The 18473-nt window shown below is 39.7% G+C and overlaps 1 protein-coding gene and 1 non-coding gene across 2 annotated transcripts in view; one reads left to right on the top strand and one right to left on the bottom strand.

Annotated features, from left to right (window-relative positions):
• The first annotated feature begins 5245 nt into the window (after positions 1 to 5245).
• Positions 5246 to 18473, top strand: part of nfatc3a (nuclear factor of activated T cells 3a) — a 52453-nt gene continuing 39225 nt past the window's right edge. Inside the window, exon 1 of the mRNA XM_088295700.1 lies at positions 5246 to 5835. Within this exon, the coding sequence (XP_088151826.1) occupies positions 5745 to 5835 (91 nt within the window). The 5' untranslated portion in view covers positions 5246 to 5744. The remainder of the gene's footprint in view (positions 5836 to 18473) is intronic.
• On the bottom strand, positions 18023 to 18104 carry trnas-cga (transfer RNA serine (anticodon CGA)). Its single transcript has one exon. It is a non-coding gene; the product is annotated as a tRNA-Ser (tRNA).

The following is an 18473-nucleotide window of genomic DNA, read 5'->3' as shown; positions in this document are numbered from 1 at the left end:
AATGAAGTGAAAACGCAACTGGTAAACCGTACAGTAATGTTAAAAGTCCTCAATAAACTGCTGTCAGGCAAGCACTGATCCTGCAGTATTGTAATGAGAACATTCTAAAGTCGACTTTTATTAATTTTTTTCACGACTAATTAAAAGCCTGAAGGTCGGTTAGTTATTGTGTGCCTGTGCTGGGATTCTTAGGGGGATAATCCCGTGTTGCTGCTGAGCCATTGGCCATTTAAAATAATAACGGGTCACTAATCTCCTCTTTGTACCGAGAGAAGGGGCTCCAAAGGGGAGTTACGCTTCTGAATGTGTTCATCAACATGTTTCAGTCATCACATTTATGTGCTTCTGGCTGTTGTAAAATTGATTGTACACAAGCTGGTGTGCTGAATGAACTCAGCCCAGGTCATTGATTATCACTTTAATCAAGTGTGTCACAAATTAATGCTGTGGCTGTTGGAATCTGGACAAAAAGGAAAATCGTCAGAAAATACACCCTACATCTGCTTAAATTTTATTTTATTTTTTTCATTTATTTGTATTCATTTTATTTTAAGTCACATCCTGGGGCTTCAACATGCTCGTCAGTTTTACAAATTGACCACTAAGGGGAAGCACAACCCAACAACTCAGTCGTGCACTTACTGAAGAGTAAGTACCTGATATGATATGATAGCAGAATTGAAATAGTTACCTTATGAGAATTTTCCCTCAACAAATAACTCATAAGGTGTTTTCATAGCATTTGACACAATACATTTACTTACACTCCCCAAAAAGTGGCATCTTGTATAAATGGGCCGCTCAATTCTGAAGTATGAAGTTCAAATCCAGGCTCCAACGTCCCCATGTTTTCTCCCCAAGTGCTCTGGCTTCAAAAGTATGCTTGTTTGGTTCACTAACTACGCTAAAGTTGTGCTTAGGTATGTATGTGAATGTTTGTTTGTATGTATGGTCCCTGTCACCTGTGAGTTGTGGGTGGATGGTGACAAGGGCAGGGTGGACTCCCACCTCTCACCCAAAATCATCTGGGATTGGCTGTAATATGCGATTTAGAAAATGGATGGATGCAAGGAGGGGTTTCCCAAATGAGGCCTTCAGGGTGGAGTTGTTTCACGTTTACTCAAATTCCCGCCAACTGTGTTTATCATTATTTGTTGTGCATTTTATGTTAAAGTTATGTAATACATGACGTATTTTAATGTGTTTTGGTTCAGTGAGGGCCCACATTTCTAAATTGGGGGGAAACCCTGATGTGTACTCTCTTAGATATCTTCCATAAATCATTTTCCCTTGTGCTTCATTGCCTCAGTGAGTCCTTATCTGTCCACATTCTAATACAGGACTGCACGTAACTTGATATTTGTTGACATTTAGCAAACACCTGTTGCGTAGGTGCTTACGTTTGCTTTTCTGCAGTGTGTGTGTGCGTGTGTGCGTGGGCGTGTGTGTGTGCGTGTGTGCACAAATCCTTGAAAAGAGAGTGACGCCTCAAAAGTGCACAAAAAATAGTCTGAGATGGGGAAATGATGCCACTCGCTTGTGTTTTTCGTCTAACTTTCTCTAGAAGTACAAACCACATTGACAGCCTCCCACACAAATTGCCTTTGTTATCTTCTCCCTTTAAAGGTCATCTGTGAAGATAACAGGTGCAGGTATAATTGAAATGTGACTAGGGTGTGTACACAGAGGAGAAAGTTCAGGCCCTGTAAGGTGATTGCCACAAAGTATGATACAGTAGATTGACGGTACGTTAACTATACAATTTGTCAAAAACATAGTTTGTGTGTGTGTCGTCAATCAAAAACAACAAAAAGATTTGTGAAATTGCGCAAACGATGTTAATGACAGTAAAACAAATTTTCAATATTTCCCTGGGTCATTCCTTAGATGATTTAAATTATTCATGTTAATAATCGTGGACAATTGTAAGGACATTCAAACATTGGTTCTGAATGATGCTGTAACTGTCGATGTGATTTGGGATGTTCGAATCAACTATAGATTTAGAACATGGACGGCCTTTCAACAAGTACAAATTCAAGCATCAATAACTCCGGGTATTTTGTAAGAACAATTCAAAAAGCTTGTGTGCACTGTCGGTGAGCAAGAGTTACGGTGATGTTTTTGCATGGAAATAAAAGACCACAGGAAATGTGATTTTGATGCTTTCAGATGTCTTCTGTGCACCGAACGCCCACATGCATCTGGCAACGGTGTCACAAATAAGCGGGTGCTGTCTACTGCACATGCGTCTTGTCTCAAGAGAAAGTTTGGATGTGATGCAACGTTGTCTTCTTTAACTGAAAAATAGACGAGTGATTTATGTTACGTGGGGTGCAAAAGTCTTGGTTCATTTTTGGTTTGTTTTAGGAATGTCATAATTATTTTATATGAATAGAATGGCACAACCTGCAGCCAAATTTTAAAGTTTTTGTAAAAGTAAAAAAAAATTTTTTTAAAGTCTGTTGGTCAAAATATACCTTAATTTGTCATCTTCCTTCTTCATTTTGTCATCTTCTTGGTTTATGGAGGATTATAGACAAATAGGAGAGGGGTGAACAAATTGCATTTATGTCATTGTGACTCAAATGGTGAAAACATAAATTCAGGTGTCCTTGCATCCTTTATCTGGATCGGCACATTTTCTTCTTTGCCTCTTGCGCCATCCCGAAACAATGCTTTGTTTTTGTGTTAACGTGCTGAATGTATCTGTCCTACTTTACATGTCATAATCAATGTCATAAAAAAAAAAAGCTAACAAAGCTCATAAAGGTCTAAAAATTTTGCTTTGTACTTTATTACACTGCAAAAGATTAAAAAAAAAATAAACATGATACAAAGTTACTGTTACCATTCAATCATAAGATTTTTTTTTTTATTACAGACTGAAATAGCTTTAAAGCTTTGTTGCAGAGCTTGTCTGATAGCGGCAGACCTTTTGATCAAATGCAGACATGACTCACGTTTACACACTGATGCATAAGAGAACACACACATCGACGTTTAAGGCATCTAAACAACTCATTAGAGCTTTCGAGTGCATTAGCCTGTGTGACTGTGTGTCTGGCAGCCGGCTCCCCAGTGAAGATTAACCTGAGCCTGAAGAGACTGATGGGTTTGATGCAAACAGAGGGGCTAAAAATGAGTGGGGAAAGCCTGCACAAACGGATTTTCTATTCGGTCTACTTTATCTTAGCTGCAGATTTTCATCACAGGAAATACCAATAATTGAATGGTGATGAAAGACATTTATCATGCATTTATCACAAGACAACTTTCTCCTGAAAAGGGAGTATCCCTTTTTCACATTTCACATTTTCATTTAACGACGTCAGGCTGAGCTATCGAACTGTATGCACAATGACCGACATTAAAATGCTGTGGGCTCGCCCATAGCAGATAAAAAAAAAAAGGCTGAGATTTATTTCAGAAAAGTATGCAATGTTTAATATTATTGCAAGCCAATGGAACAACAAATGCACCATACTGGATTAATAAAAAAAACAAAAAAAAAACTTTAAGCTACTGTAACAGAACGTTATGCACAGTTTAAAAGTTTAAATTCAGTAATTCCTTTGCTTACCACTAGTTGGTGCTCATGCACACTCGTGGTACTGGTACGACACTGAGAATCTCCGACAATGTATTAGAAGTTTGTTAAACTGCTTCGGTACACACACATTTGATTTGTTAAATTTTCTGTTTTTAAACCATGCATTTTGCATACTAAAATTGGTTAAAATGCATTTGTGATTAGTATTTTTTTATGTATTTATTTATTAACTACCTGGATGGTTGGAGTATTGCAAATAACAATGAAAAAAATGTATATATTATTTTACATATTCGTATTTTTTTAAGTGTATTGAACAATTGGTTGAATCATTGTTACTATATTGGTCTTCAATAATAAAAATAAATACAAATAGTGAGACACTTATTTTCTTAATGAAATGTACTGGACACATATTTTCACATGTTTATTTATTCTTATTTTTTACTCTTTTTAAAAAAAAAAAACCCAACTCATAATGTAGTAATAACTTTGCCCATCTGTTTGCTTTAAAAATCAAATATGGCTGCTGGGCACAAATTTGCCCAACCTTGACATAACATAGTCATGCTGTATTGCACTGGCTGTTTAAGCAGCAAACATGTGAAGAATATATTAAAACTACTGGTGATTGAACAAATTACATCGTTGGAACACTACCAATAGACAAAAATAAAAAAAGTCTAATTTGAGATTTGATTTTTCAAGTATATTTGGGGGACATTTTAATCTACAGTAATTACAATGTGAGCGATTATACAGGCCTACACCTTTTAACTATATTTTTTAAATTAGAGATGTAATTTAACGTTTCTAAATGTTTTTTATTTTGATGCTGATTCGGACTCTGACCTTGTTTTTTCGTCTTGCACATCATGTTTTCATAACATAATAATGGTCATAATAATAATAATAATAATAATAATAATAATAATAAAAACAATACAACAGTAATATAATATAAAATATAGTAGGGCTGCACAATATATATAAAATAAATATTGATATCGCGATAATAGCCTCTGCAATATGCATATTGCAGATAGACAATAATTTTCTCAGGGAATTATATGCTTTTATCTGAATCTGAGCTGTCAAATGCACACTTCCAGTACATGTGTATCGCCACCCAATATATGGACATCATACAGAACACATTGCGGTTGCTTAATTTGCCGCATGAAAAATATGTACTTTGTTCATTAGATAATAAAAATGTTGTTTCTTTATGTACAAGTTAAATATCACAATAATATCAATTTCGCAACATTCATATTGTGTATAGCATGTTTTTCCCAATATCCTGCAGCCCTATAATAAAGGAATATATTAAATAATGTGTATGAATCGAAGGTTTGGTTCAGCAACAGGTGGATTTATTTTTCTGAAATGTCATAGCTATACATTGCAATGTATAGTAAAATCCACATGAGCAAGGTTTTATAGGTCCAACTTTAAAAACAAAAATGTAACCGCTCAAAATCCTGATAGAAAAAACAAAAGACAAATTTGCGTCGTTTAGGAGCACATAAAATGCATCTCTGATTCAAATTTGCTGTTAATCATCCTTACTATCCATTTTTGAGAGTTGGCATAGCAGTCGTCCCCAGCAACAAGCGCGCGCGTGCGTGTACGCGTGTGGCCGAGAGTGTGCCCGGGTGCGCGCGCGTGTGTGAGTGTGTGAGTGTGTGTGTGCGCGTGTTGTGTCTGCTGACATCACAGCTGGAAGTGCCTTGTCACGCGGGGTTAGTAAAAGTTGGGATCGGAGCTCCACAGGGCGAGAGAGACACACAAGTCAGGCCGGCGCAGCGGCAGCGAAACCGGGCTCGACCTTACCCGACCGTTCGCTTGACATTACGACGAACAGTCAAACACGATCGGGAGACAACTCTTTTTGTTTGTATTGAGAAAGAGCGGCATACGCTGCGAGGGCGACTTTCTCCGAAGTTAAATAAATGCCCCTTTTGCCAAATTAGAAGACTATTTTGGATTTGTGGAAGTAACCAAAGCGGGACGCTTTTGGCTGCGTGGTTTGAGCGCCAAATGAAGCAAAGTTGAAGTTGGACTTCGGCGTCGCGTCGTGCCACTTCGGTAAATGTTGCGACGTTTTCGGAAAGCGTAAACCTGCTTCGACTGTCGAGCGACGGCGTGGGGGGGTTTCAGACACTAGTGAGCCGAGCTGTCAAACCCGATGACGACGGCAAACTGCCCCGGTAATGAGGAGCTGGACTTCCGACTCATCTTCGGGGAGGACGGGCAGCAGCAGCAGTTGGGCCCCGCAGGTCAGTGTGCTTGCCCGGTGCCGTGTTTCCTCCATACATACTCAACCACCACTTTCTTTTTTTTTTTCTTTCGAACTTAACTCCTTGTTCGCTATTCAACCCTGCGAGTTTAACCTCGTTAGTTGTGCTTGAGAAAGTCAAATGTTTACACATCACTTTTCTATGGCCGCCTGCCAGAGAATAACAGCAGCTGTCATTAGCCTGACATGCTAACTGGTAATGGAAGTGTTATTGCAAAAGGTCTCAGAGATGTTTGCTTTACTGTTAACTTTTTATACATTATTTTGAGACTAGCATTTACTTGAATAGCGACTAAATATAGCTATGAACAAAAACAGAAACAATTAATAACTTGTACCAATTATTTACTACTTAATGGTTATTTGGCAAAATAAATAGGTATATATACTATATAGGGTTTGAATGCATGTTTAAATAGTATACATTGTGTTATTATCCGTTTATACACAGTATAGTCGAGTGTTCATGTTTCAGAACTATTTTTCTAACCAAATAGAAATGATTTGTCACATAAACAAACTTACCCCTGTGGTGTAAGGTGTGTCAGAAAAGTTCCAAGACTGGAGTCACAAAATATATAGTTCAAACCCAAATCTATACAGTGGGGCAGATAATCAATAAGCATCTGCAAAAAGAGCCTGCTGTATTTGCTTCGTACAGTGTGTGAGAAGAGGTGAGCGTTTTGGTTAGGACGTTTAGCTTTTCACGATGTTCTGAGCATCCAACAGTTCCTGGAAGAGAAGAAAATTGCCGTGCAGGAGCAACCTCAATACACCCCTCACCTGGATACGAGTGATTTTTATTTTCCCCGCATTCTTTTAAAAGCTCAAAGGGGGCATTAAGAGGTCTTGTTATGAAGACGTGAATGATGACACAAACTGTGGAGGATTTTGGAGGAATCCTTATCCTTCCAGGAGTGCATGAAGTCATGGCAGAGAAGGATAATAATATCCATCAAGATTAATTAAAAGGGGAAAGCGTGAAGTTTGGATTTGAAATATAATTTGTGGCACCAGTCCTGAAACATTTCTGACGCTTATATAGTTCAACTAAGTGTCAAAACATAATCAACTCAAGAGGCAGTTTTTTTAAAGCGACATTCTTAACCGAGTATAAAGAACTGCTGTATAATAAAAGCCATACAAAAACAAAAATACAGTAAATTATTCAAAAAAGCACACCTAGAGGCACACGGCAGACAGTCAACTTCATGCATCGTGCTTTTTATTATTCACTAGTGACATACAAGTGATAAAAGAAGTCAGTCGTTCTATATTAAAATTCTAAAACAATAAACGTCTCTGTCTAAAAACTCTGACGCAGTGTAGTACGCGTGGAGATTATTATGCGTGGGAGGTGAGTCTCTACACATTAACACTGAACACTTTGTACTGCGACTTGTCCAAGCTAATGTTACGTCCCAGTAACATCCATTTCTTGTTAACAAATTGCATCATTGATATCATCCCACGATGGATGATGCCCAAAAAGTTGTCTTTTTGTGATAACTTCATAACTCCAGGCCAACGAATAAAAAAAAAAAAAAACGAATAATAAAATCCAGAGTTGCTTCGAAGAGGATGTGTGTAGGTGTAAGATGTTTTGCACAACGCATGTAGAATACTCCCAAATGATGCAAGTTTGCAGCTATTTAAAAACAACGCATTTCAGCCATACTCCAAATGATCTCAGTCATGATTGAGTCAAATCCTGCAATTTCATAACTGCTCCTTCAGTGGTTGACACGCCATAAAAAAAAGAGTGAAGTTCATATCAACAGTTTGAGATCTTTTTCTTTCCAGTTCATCCACGCTGTGTTTAGATGCTTATTAGTTCTGTCATTGACTCCAAACCAGCAGAACCAATGAATGCAACCACTGTGTGTATTTCTTAAACTTTGGAATATATTCATGGAATAGCTGCTGCAAGCGTAAATCCGTTTTTCGCTGGTTAGAATTGTTTGAACTGCCGATGGCTCAAGGGGGGAAAAATACACCACTTTGAATTAAGTGCTGTAGTAAGAAAAGTGAGTTTGATCATGTTTGGATGGCCTGACTTGGCTCGAAAAAAAGGGAGGGGGGGTGCTTGGGGAGAGGAGGGGTTCCTGTCTAAATGAATAAGCGGAGCGTAAAAGCAGGATCACAGTAAGAGGGAGTGTTGCACTCTTTTCTCCTTTCTCTGAAGGCAACACTCTTGTCACAGCTTGTTTTCTTTTTTTTTTTTTTTTTGTGTCAAGCTGCTAAGCTTTGTTTCGAACAGGTTTCTACAAAGTGCTGTTTTGTTCCATCGCCTGTTACGGACTTGATTTTGGGCTGATTTCATTACAACCAATGGAATTTCAGTCCTTTCAAAATCTAGAGAGGAAAAAAAAATAAAAAGGGCTTTGCTACCCTAGTTTTGTTCAAACCCAAAGGATCCGGCACTGTATCTTTGCTTTTCTGAATCTGCAAAATTGTTCTATGATGGTGATTGATGGTTCAAATCAACATTACGGTTTATTTAACTCATTTACTGCCATTGACGGCTAAAGACGTTTAAGATCCTTATTTTTTTTTCCCACTCAGCTGGTAGTGAATGGGTTAATATACTTAGTTCTAGAGTCCAAATTGTTAAAAAGTCACATATTTGCTGTCTAGGCAATTTTGGAACTACCAGTAATCTAATTATTAGTCATACAAGTGGGCGTAGTAGTTTACCATCTATTAATAATCTTGTAAAAAAAACAAAATTCAAAACAGTCATCAATGATGAATGTAAGAGCAGAGACTGAAAGTTGCATCAATGATGCACCATATTTTTTTAGTTATATTAATTTTGTCAGTTGTGTCTCAAATAAATTCAATTGGCGAATTGCGTGCGACGTTAACACAGCAGTCTACATTTTACATTTACACCCCATTTCTTGTCAAAGTGCACGAACAGATGGTCTCAAAAGCACACTAGCAGTCACATAGTGTCCAAAACAGGAAGTAGAAACCTATCAAAATAAAAGTATCAGTAGTAAACAGACGGTACACTTCTGCTTTGTCATCTTACATGACTACTGGTGACCATCTCCACCTATCGTGACAAGAAACACTCACAAACACTCGACTAAAGTGCAGTACTTTTTATTAAATCTGTAACTTCCGATGCATATTCTTCTTCATGCTCCTTGCTTCAGAACTCGCGTCACATCCATAAAGCGGCAAAACACCCGCAGAGTTAATCCTTTGATGCTGGCTGAAATGAGGTGCAATGAGTTGTTCTCTTATTTGCTAAGGAAGTCTCTATTTCTGTAATCTCTCAACTCTCAGCTGTTATGTTGCCTTTCTACTTACATAAGTAAACACATGAGATATTAATATTAATTAAAATCTGTGTAACAGTGTGCGTTTCCGTACAATGCCAGAAGCCTCTGCTTTGCTTTTTCCATCCTGCTCCTCCTTGTCTAATTATACGTCTTTCTACCTTTTCTTTGTGCGTTCTTTGTTGCTCAGGAAACGAGGTACGAGGTGAAATTGAAATATGTCAGCGCTATTATTTAGATGCTCAGGCAAATTCTACTCTTCGGGGGGATTTTCCCGGAAATTGTATGGGAATGGGTTGGCGAGTGACGCCCTTGAACCAGACTAATTAGAACTTTGCTGTAGGTCGGAAAATTTTTATGGAAAAAAAACAATTGAAGGGAAAGACAAAACTGGAGGATTTATTGTGTTGGTGAAAAAAAATTATATGGAGGATGATTGCAGAAACATTGAAATTAAAGTAAGGCAGCACTGGCAGTTCAATTGTTTCCATAAAGTAACTACAAGTGGAACTTCCATAAAGTTAATTGGGAAAGTTAGAAAATTTCTTTCCAAGAACATGTTCTTTGCAGCACCACTGGTTGAAACACACCATTCTGATTAATACTAAATTTGTTGGAATATAAAATAAGCAGTAAAATCCATTCCAGGGAGGCAGCCATTTTGCCACCTGCCGTCAACTGAAAATGACATCACAGTTGCTCAGGCGTCAGCTAACGACCAATCATGGCTCAGCTTCAGACAACAGATCCATCCATGGGTCAATCCGACCCAACTTTCTGCTTTGTTTTGTTCAAGACAACCCAATTTTTGGGTGTGTTTTGTACAACTCAACACGACTGAGTGGTGACATGCAAGGACGCAGAATGATTATTTTATAAGGACGGAGGGATGATGATGGAAGGTTGCCCAGGTCGTGGACGGAGGAAAGAGAAAGACCGGCAAAATAGTGTAAAAGTGCAAAACATCCCAGAAAGTTGGGTCAAATGGACCCAGGTCGTGGATTGGTCCATTTTGGACTCAACTGTTATACTTTATTGGTTATTCAGAACAGAGAAAAGCCGACTGAGATAGTTTGATCGCCAACGTATAGTAAGGTAGCCGCATTCAGAAAGCAACACGATAAATTGATAAGGATTTTACTTTGTATCCTTTGGTCAAATGCTATTTCAAGTGAGAATTTGTAGCATGCTAACAGTTGGCATGCTGACATGCAGCAACATAACAACCCAAGAAATTTCCTTGAAAAACATTGATTGAACCTAGGGGCATTTGACTCGAGCGATTCTTCTAGATTTTGATGATTTCTATTATTGATTGTCTGTTTTTCTGAACCGATTCCTTCACAGTCCTCCTCATTCGGCGGAAAGACTGAATGACTGAAATTACATCGCTCTCATGGTGAACTATTTTGAGCACCCAAAAGAGAGCGGCACGGGGCAGACATCAGTTTCTGGTGACACGATCATCGTCAGTGCGGGGAGGATCTGTCTCGTTCGAACACGTCTGCAGCCTTTTTTTTTTCTTACTGCTTGGATACTTTATGAGCTTAAGGAGGAGAGTTGTAGAAGAATGCTGTGCGCCACATTTCCAGGTGAGTGCGTGGGCACTCCCGGACTGTAGCCAGGTGTGTGTGTGTGTGTGGGGGTGTGCGTGCTTGTGTGTGTGTGTGTGTATGTGGACTTAAATGTTGAAGGGTCGCAGCAATGACTCAGACCGTGTCAGTACGAGCTTGTGAGGTTTTGCACAAAACTGTAATTTTGTTCACCATTCCTACAGTGTATGGACTATGAATTAAATTGCAAACCATTTAGTTAATGTAGCAGCAATTTGGAATTTTATGATTTTCCTGGAGAGCATCCTGGTCAAATCTGGCACCGTTGGATTACAGGTTATTTGACTTTTTAGTTAAGACTTCTTCATTTGTAAACACATTTGGAATTTCTCCCCTCTGCTCACCCTAACCCAACAGTGGTTTTTTTTATTTTTTCTGCCACTCACCAACCATTCTCCACACCACAAATCTAGAATTTATGACCCATACATTTTGAATTCATCTATGACGTTCGCCATGAGATATTTGGACTTTATTCACAACTCGATCCACTATAAAGTTCTAATTCCCCCGCCACTCTTGCCACCAACAATGTAGAATTTCTCCACATTCACTCCAAAATATAGCGACAAAGAAGTGTACTTTTGGCAAATGACCATAACATGAATGACTAAGAATCTGCACAAATAAAATAATCAGTTTTAGAATGTAGTTGAAAGACAAGGGAAGCTTGCATAGATTTTAAAAGCGACTTTGAGTCTCCACGAAAAAGGCAAAGAGGTCCTCCGTCAGACAGTCATGCACAAGGTCAACATGTGGAAGCAGACCACCACGTGGGTGCCCCCAAACCCGACTGAACTTTGGGGTCCCAACACCCTGTGTGATGAATGAGACGTTTGTTTTCCCGGGGGCGAGGCATGACTAACTATGTGAGGCATCTGTCCAGTTTAAATTTAGTGTAACTGAAGCTACTGCTGGCTGTGCTGTATCAACATATCAGAGGCTGCATTACACCAGAGAGAAATCTGTTTAACTCCTGTATCTCCTTTCATTTGTTTCTTTCTCCCCACTGTTCCCTTTGTACTGCGGCGCACGGGGGATTACAGTAGTTTGAATCGGAATTCTTTTAGGAAATACCTTTTGGATATATTTCAGTCGCCCAACCAGTTGGTGGTGTCATCTTTACTGCCAGTCTCTAATGATTGGGCCGATGTGTGGATTGTTTAAAGTGATAGACCGATTATCGGCCGGGCCGATATTTGGCATTTTGCCGATTATCGGTATCTGCCTCTTTTTTTTTTTTTATTTCAAGACTGATAAATTAAAAGCTGATTTATTTTGGCTCGCTGCACCACACCTCTCTCTCTCTTTGCTGTGTTTGTGGCCGTGCCTGCAGAAGCAGATTGGCCCACCCACAGCACCATCTGTTTGGTTCCTTGTGAGGTGGGTAGCAGCCAATCAGCACTAAGCTGCCTGTTTGCTTTTTCACCTAGATTCACACGCACGACAGGAGAGGTCCGGCCAGCAGTGGAAATAAGGCAACAGATTTTGCCGAAATTTTAATAAATGTTAATCAATGACAACTCACAAATAACAGAAAACTATTTGTCGTCGTAAACTTTAAAGAAATTGTTGTTTTCATTGAACTATAGTTGTTTAATAAACATTTAAACTAAGGCAAGTTTTGGAGTTTTTATCTTTCAAATTTTTTACATCATTTTACCCCTTTTTTTCAATAAATGAATATCGGCTACAAATATCGGTAATCGGCTTCCATGACAACTAATTGTCGGCATCGGTTTCGGCCCTGTAAAAAGCATATCCGTCTATCACTAATTGTTGCCCTTGATAAGAAAATTATTACGTTTCCATAATAAGAGTAACTTTTATTTGCCACAGTTTAAATGTGTATAGTACCCGCAAGATTATCACAGGATGATGGTCCACATTCCATCTGCGGGCCATGAGTGAGTGTGGACCCTACTACATGGGTCATAACCGGGAATGTGGACCATGTGGACTCTGACAGCTGTGCAAAAAGGGCATTTCGCGCCAACTGTGAATAGAGTTCCAACCGTATGCGCCACCTTTTACTTGTCGGATGGTCATAAACAGCATCCAGCTTCCCAACATCCGTCCTTTGAAGATTCCCGTTATGAAACAACAGTTCTCTTCCTATTCGGAGCGAAGCATGTTGTTTATCGTGTATGCCAACCTCACGGGTGATTCTTACATGCTTGCTTTGTTTAGCGGTCAACTCGCTAGGTATTTTAGTTGTGGCACATTACAAGATTGTGTAAGATTACCCTCCAGTCTGATAAGAAGCTTTCTTAGCCGTTTTCAGAAAAACACATTAATGCATGTATAAGACAATTGTGTGTCAATGGGATCTTTGTGGGTATTTAGTTCCGGTTGTTGTTCGGGACTTTAGCTTTATCCCATGATGTTATCTTGGCATGAGATTGTTAATTAAAAGCCTAATTTAGCTGTCAGTGTATGTTAATGTTGGCTTAGGGTGAGCCTCTGCTGGCTAGTAAATTCTCTGTGACAACACAGGAAGGCTTTATGTAGTAACTCTCACATAAAGATTATATAACTCACAATCACAAGACAGGTGATAATCAAACAGAGAGCAACAAATTACGACTTAGACATCTAATTCCCACTGACCGATCTCCTGCCACCACTATCAGAGGTTTTCATTTGTATTCAGACTCAAGTCGATACACTGAACCCCAGTTGGCACAAACCCAGTCAGGAAAGGTTTTAAGCCACAGGTGATGGCAAACCTTTGTAACACGTATGTCTGTGCGTCACAAGCTCCCATTTTAGAAAAGTAGGCCAACAGCCAGTCCACAAGACCTAAAAAACAAAGCTTTATAAGACGACAAGGTAGGCGATTCATTATTTGATTAGAGTGAATGACCTAATACAAGTTAAGGTATCCGGCACGAGGTTTGGTTTGCCATGTACTATGATAACCATACTGTGTCAGTGAGGTGTGAACCTTACAAATATATTTGCTTAGAAGGGTCGTCTCTGACCTGAAAGGTTAAAAGGTCGTTGAATGACAGAATCTCTGTCTGGATGTGCTTAACTCCTGTCAGTGTTACATTGAGAAAAATACTGCTGTTGAAAAAGTGGCTAAAGTCTCGTCAGGCCACTAACTCCGCAGAATTATATCACACACAAAAGGGAACAAAATAATTGAAGTGACAATTATGGCGTGATTGTTTAACCCTGAGAGGTAGGCGGCATATTTCTGACGCGAGCTGTCACCAAGCAGCTCTTGACGTGGGTTGAAAGAGGAGACAGGGCCACTGGTCAGAATACAAAGCCTTTTGTACATGGGGTGTAAGCAGATCTGGTTCTAATCAAGTTGCGTGCCCACCATAAAGGGAACCAGGTGTTAGGTTACACTCGAGCTCCTGTGCCGCATGGTTTTGTGGCAAATACGTAATCCAAGACTGTGATATATCTCGGTGCATGAACATGTGTGCAAATGGCACATTAAGGGCTTTTAGCGGAGGAACTCTTTGCTCACTCTCTCCGTTAAGACAAAACCTTTTGTGCTCATAGCATTTCTACAATAATGTGGGATGGACCGCTTATCGGCCGGGCCAATTATCGGCGCAGATATCCGACAAAGCATTGGCCTATTTTTAAAATCTGATGGCCGATAAATTAATTAATTTAAAACTGTGTTGAAATAAAAACAAATCTAAGTGAAATTCTTGCCAGTTTGTAATTTTGGAGCACTTTATTGAGTCGAGAAAACTATATGGAACTATCGTATAAAGGCAAAGTCAACCCCCCCAAAAATCTTGAATATGAATGAATATCAGCTCCAAAATCTGTAATCAGCCTCCTTGACAACTAATAATCATGATATGTATCAGCCCTGAAAAAAACATATCAGTCTCTCGCTAATGTGTACAGTACAGCCATTGCACCGCTACAGTGGCTCATTGTGTCGTGTGAATTATTATTTGTTCAATGAAGTGATACATAGTCATAGTTATATTTATTTGGAAAATTTTCACTTCAATTCAGAATTTGGATATGAATAATTTGAGGATTAACTGAACATGTATTAGCACTGGCGGAAAGTGGGGGCAACAGCATTAACCTGAATCTGCTCTGGGAGAGACTAACCCTACCTCTGTGTTGTTAACTGGACTTTCTCAGAATGTGGGCTTGTATGTCACTGCCGGTCACAGGACTCTGACACACTTTTGCGAGGAGTGGGAGGAGGAGGAGGAGGAGGAGGAGGGAGGAACAGAGTCCCTGCGCCTTATCCCCATGCAAGAATCCTCAGGCGGTGTGTTAGAATCACTCAGAGGTTTGGTGAACTTTGTAACAATAAACCCAAGTGGATGTCAGCGTCACTAACAAGGTTTCCCCCGTTGTTACGGTCGCTTTTGTGGTATCTCACAAACATTGGGCTTCAGTGAAATGCCGTGGTTTAGCTATTAATAACTGAGGTACAGCAAAGCCTCTTAGAGATCTTTATTTAAACGGATTGACTGTGATGTATGGACACTTGAGGAGTGTGTGACGCACTGGGTTTTTCAAGAACTGCACAGGGGATTTACATCGAAGCCATTGATGAAAAAAAACCCAACAAAAACATCTAATGCCTCCACCTTTCCCATTTCTTCTCTGACCTACTCCTCTAAGGTGAATGGGCTTTGACAAGGGGATTCCCCGTCACCCGCTCCTTTCCACACTCTGGTGGTTTTAGGTCACATGCTAATATTATCCGGGACCAGGTAGCATGGCCGTCAACTTTCTAACACTGCCCCTTGACGTCTGAAAAAGTGTCTAAGCAGAAAAGCAGATGGACGTGGTGACATTTGACTTTGAAGACTTGTTCACAAGTGTCACGCTATCGTGAAAAAGAGAAACTGCTTCATGGTAATTTAGTAAAAAGTTTCATTTGAGTTGATAGTTTAGAGGTTATGGTACTGAACTGTTGGGCGAGACAGCAAAAGGTTTCGCTGTCTTCCATCTGACTACAGTGCTAAAAGACAGACCTTAAAAGGTGATTGCTCTCGTTTCTACCACCACCAAGTCAATACAGACGTTCTTTTAGATGCTCCTATAGCATGGTTTTGCTAAATTATCCTTTTCTGTGGCCTGGCTGCATACTGACACAACTCTGGTAATTATAATTTGTCTATGGTACCGGAGTATCTCAAAACGTCCTCATGCGTTCGAATCACAACAATGTATGATTTTGAAAGATCAATGAGCTAAATCTGGTTTCATGCCGTTTTTGCGACTTTGACTGCCTTGGTGATTTAAATGACCTGTGTTTAACAGGCGTACTTTAGGTAGTTATATATAGTGCCGCTCCTCTTTACGTTGTCTACACTTTGTTTCACTCACTCTTTCCCTCGTGTAATCTCTGCCATCTCATGCTGCCATACCATTATGAAATTTGCAGCTTTTTCTATTCCACACTGCGTCTTCCACTTGCCTGTGTGTGCGTGTGTGTGTCTGTCTAAGTGTACTTACTGCCCCGGTGTTGTCTGTCAGTCAGATGCTGTTGTCAGAGGAGCCAATGCTCAGTCTTGTGACAGGGAGCCAGGCCCACTATGGAGCTGAGCAGCTCTAAATATAAAGCTCGCTGCGGCTCCCGCTGTTGCTGTTGTTAGGAAGGTAGGGTAGTGGGGACAATGTTTCATTTTTGCGCTTTTATGTGGAACATAATCTATAATTCTCTGGAATTTAGGGAAGTATTGTGAAATGATTTCAACTTGCTATGTGAGTGTTACACATGCATTGAATATGATCTGAAATCATTTCATAGGTTTAAAAAAAATATAGTCGAGCCGTAAGTAGCTGTGACTCACAGAGCTCTGTTTTCACCTATGTTTTTGTGGTTTGTTAGTAGTGTAACTGGAAAAAAAACTGTTACTGATTTCCACAGAAACTTTGTTTAGATGTGAGGCATGAGCGAAGGGGGAAACCATTAAAATTTGGCTATGAGCACCGCCAGGAGTAAAAGCACAAAGACCAGAGGTATTGCTTTTTTTTGAAGGACTGGTTGGTTTGTTAGCAAGATTGCATAAAAACTCCACCGACGATAGCCACAGAATTTGTGCATGTACATGTAAATGTGCCAAGGAGGACATTCTTGAGCAAATCAAAATCAAAATGTGGACACAGCAGTTTATTAATCAATTCATTGAAAATGGCAGCGTTCCTACTGTCTTATAAAATTCTCCATGAAAGAAACAACCAGAAACAAAAATGGTCTCACCCGGTTGTCCCGTCATGAACTCAGAAGTCGCCTGCTAACATACGGACAAAAAAAAACATGCGCAACCTATGAAACAAGCACAACCTAGACAGTTCAGCAAGCTGGTCGAGGTCTGCATTCGACTGAGTGTCGTTCCATTTGATCAGACTCAGATTCATGAAGGTCGATAGAAATCACTCCTTCTCCTTGAGTTGTTTGCTAATTATCAAAGACATTACCAGCTGCAGGACTGGTGCTTATTTATTATTATCAATTTCAACTTCAACTGCTTCAAATTTGCACATGCCTCCGGCGTCTTGGGCCTCATCTGCTTTTTTTCATGTTCCGTTTCGCTCCTGTACCGTTATTACGTTCACAACCAAACTCTCCGGGAAGAACTTACTATTATCTAGTGTTATTGTTTGGACGTGGTGGCTCACCATTTGACATGCGAAATATTTTGCGACAAGGGCGGTGGGGAAACACTCCAATAGGGGCTGCAGAGTGCATCCAGTGGAAGATTATCAATAACCACTAACCCAGTCGAGCCAGTGTGGACAATGCGCTCTTGTCTATTTGTTTGTTTTAGCGTGTGTGTGGGTGTGTGTGTGTGTGTGTGTGTGTGAATGTTTGTGTACACGCTGGCTGTGCTGAATGACTTTGGGTATAAATAGCCTGCCAGTGCAGTGTGATGACAGCTGACAGCACGCACCATTGTGTGAATTTGTTTCCTGAGTAGTGTTGTTCATCAGTTAGCCCTCTTGAAACAATGCCTGTATGGCAGACTGTACACGCTTCAATTTCTTTCTGGAAGTTGGACGAGAAGTGAGTTACTATTAGAAAAAAATGCAGTATTAGGCGATTGTCAAATTATTGTATCGGAGTACAGTGGAACCTGTAAGGTTCTAATCAGTCATACTACACGATGAACACTCACTCATTAAAAGTGTTAAAACACAATGTCAGTATTAGAAACAAGATTATATTACTTGAATGCTTATCTGGGTGACTTATACAGCACCGTTGGAACAGGTTTGAGCCTTAGAAGAGAACTCACCATTGATGGCAATAAACAGACGCTGTGAGCAGGATTCGAACCTGCGAGGGAAGATCCCATTGGGTTTCGAGCCCAACGCCTTAACCTCTCGGCCATCACAGCTTGTCACAATGGTGAGATTAGGTGTCATGAAGATCACACCGTGGTTGGAGCTGCTGTGTCAATTTTACGTAGCAGCACCACTGCATGCATCTGTCATTTGATACAGAACTTTTTGCGGTCACTTCAAAATAGAGTGAGAAAAGGTAAACGGTCGTAGTGCGTTTGTGGTTTATTGTTTTGAGATGTAAAATGGTCTGTATCATGATCAATTTTTTCCATATCGGCAAGCTCTAGTAAAATAAATACAAATTGATAGTGACTTTGAGCGTGCTTTTATCTATTTTTTTCTCACATTTTTCTTTATGTAACATTTGCAAGTCCTTTTTCTCAAATACAAAAAAACAAGCACAAAAAACAAAAAAAACAAAG

This window comes from Idiotropiscis lumnitzeri, chromosome 5 (assembly GCF_059441095.1).
Source record: "Idiotropiscis lumnitzeri isolate Australia: NSW breed Sydney's pygmy pipehorse chromosome 5, RoL_Ilum_1.0, whole genome shotgun sequence".
In the NCBI taxonomy this organism is placed as follows: Eukaryota; Metazoa; Chordata; class Actinopteri; order Syngnathiformes; family Syngnathidae; genus Idiotropiscis; species Idiotropiscis lumnitzeri.
The sequence above is the reverse complement of the archived record's forward strand: the minus strand, read 5'-3'. Positions and strand labels throughout refer to the sequence as shown.